General features: G+C 36.2%; 1 protein-coding gene across 2 annotated transcripts in view; it reads right to left on the bottom strand.

Moving 5' to 3' along the window:
* Nucleotides 1-1,282: 1,282 nt before the first annotated feature.
* myo1ea (myosin IEa) overlaps nucleotides 1,283-2,114 on the bottom strand; it is a 50,608-nt gene continuing 49,776 nt past the window's right edge. For both annotated transcript variants that reach the window (XM_034870668.1, XM_034870675.1), the window contains one exon: nucleotides 1,283-1,972. In XM_034870668.1, the coding sequence (XP_034726559.1) occupies nucleotides 1,896-1,972 (77 nt within the window). In that variant the 3' untranslated portion in view covers nucleotides 1,283-1,895. The remainder of the gene's footprint in view (nucleotides 1,973-2,114) is intronic.

Here is a 2,114-nt window from a genome sequence, read left to right as displayed (position 1 = left end):
TTCTGCTGTTGCATGCCAAAATGCATCCAGGAAAAAACTCAATTGTGTTCCTTGGAGAAAAAAAAAACTTTATCATCTTAGTGAAAAGTGTGACATAGTTAGATAAAAATGTATTCTGTCATGATTTTGCCAGACACAATTTCAATTTATACTGTGCTTACATTTGACCATTTTAGAAAAAAGTGGATGAAATGCATACATTATAAAAAATACAATTCAGCACTTATAAAAAAGGTAAAGATTTTCAGACCAATCATTCAGGGAAACATGCCTCTACATAAACAATTACATTCACCAAAAACTAAATATTTAAACAGTTTAATTTATTTATTAAATGTAAAAACAAAATAGCTAAGATATTGCTTAGAAACAAGCCCGGACAGATGTTTTAGTGGCGTCTTGTCTCTAGGGGTAGTCTAATGAACTAATGATCTCAGTATTTGTAAAATCTTGGACTGCAGTCCATGAATATGGTAATAAACAAACATCTTGATTGATCACCACTGTTCATTTAATGTCCTTTTCCGATAAGAAAACAAAACAAAGCAGTTAAATGTACAATATTACATGCTATTTGATGATGCACAAGATTTATGACTGAAATCCCAGCTGTTCTTTTACTGACTAGAGCATGATATGGTTACTTGATTGAAAAAATATATATATACTAAGGAATGTGTAAGTAATGCAACAGCAGTGCAAAAGATTTGCAGAAGCAAAAGGAATTCTTTGTAGTGCTACGGGAAAATGTCAACAAAATTCTTTCACCTAAAACAACTTTTGAGGATAACTATTATTATCTATGTGTAGCTGAACTGGAAATACAGCAGCCCTGTGAGTATCAAAAGCAGAGAGATCCTTCAGAAAAACTACAAAAACATTAATTTAAATTCTAACCAATAACAGACATACTCCTAAAATATGAACACATATACAGAATCAGATCTAAAATGCCTGTTTTATCAATTAATGTAAACAAATGATACTCTTTTGTAACTCAGTTTACAGCTCGCTTTGCGACCTGTCTTACATAAACTTGACTTTCCAGCTGTGGCATGAACGAGTGAAGATGTCCGTGTCCAAGGTAGTACCTGTACCAATAAAGTGCTAATACACCACAGACAACATGCTTAGGTAACAGTATACATGGCCTCTCTTCTGTCTAAAATATGCTGGTGTGATAGGAAAACAAAAACAACAACCTTATTAAAGATTAGAATAATTCTCCAGATGATTCACCACTTGACTGCATTTAATTTTGTTTTCCATAGGTGGAACGGACCTATTAAAATTGTTATCGCTTTGGTATTTAAAATTGTTAAAAACCCTAGTGTCATGATTTACTGAAATGACGTTCCCTGTGTGTAGCTACAGTTCTGCAACAAAATAAATATTCCTGGTAAAGCGGCTGTCGCTTCAGTTGTGCCACTGAGAAGATCACCTTTGATTCAGCAATACAAACCTTCATTTGAAAATAAAAATCACAGCCTGGTCCCACAGATTAAGCATACCTCATTCCAATGCTTCAAAAACGGTTGAGCTCAAATCCTCAGCAAGAGATAAATGACAGTAAGAAGAACACAGAAAGCTATAAATACAATAAATAGTTTTGTTCAGTACTCAAAAGGGACTGTGGAGGAAAACAGACCCCAGGGTCAAACAATCTTCTTGTCTTTAAAGCAAAACCTCATTTCAAGCCTGACGGTCTTTTGGTCTTGTGGTGTAACCGAGTTACATTCATTCACTACAAGGCAGCAGTGGAGGAAGTGTGAGTTTCTCTCCTAGAGGACTTTCACAGTGCTTCTCTCTCTGACTGTAACCTCCATCCGGTCCTCTGGGAAAGGGTGAGCGAGGACGCAGCAGGCTCTCATCCTTGAGCTCTAAACCGGCAGCTCCTAGATCTTGGTAACATAGTTGTTAGGGAAAAGTCCCTGCTTTCCACGAAGTCGTCCTGTCCACCACCCAGATGCATCTAAACAAGACATAACAAAATCAATGGCCCACTTCAAGCCAACGTCTGACTGAGATCTTCACAAATATTTACAGTTGTGGTCAAAAGTGTACATACACTTGTAGAAAATCACAATGTTATGGCTGTCTTGAGTCTTCAATAA

Source organism: Etheostoma cragini, chromosome 1, assembly GCF_013103735.1.
Source record: "Etheostoma cragini isolate CJK2018 chromosome 1, CSU_Ecrag_1.0, whole genome shotgun sequence".
NCBI classification, from domain to species: Eukaryota; Metazoa; Chordata; class Actinopteri; order Perciformes; family Percidae; genus Etheostoma; species Etheostoma cragini.
Note: the sequence above shows the minus strand (reverse complement) of the source record. Positions and strands in the feature narration are given on the sequence as shown.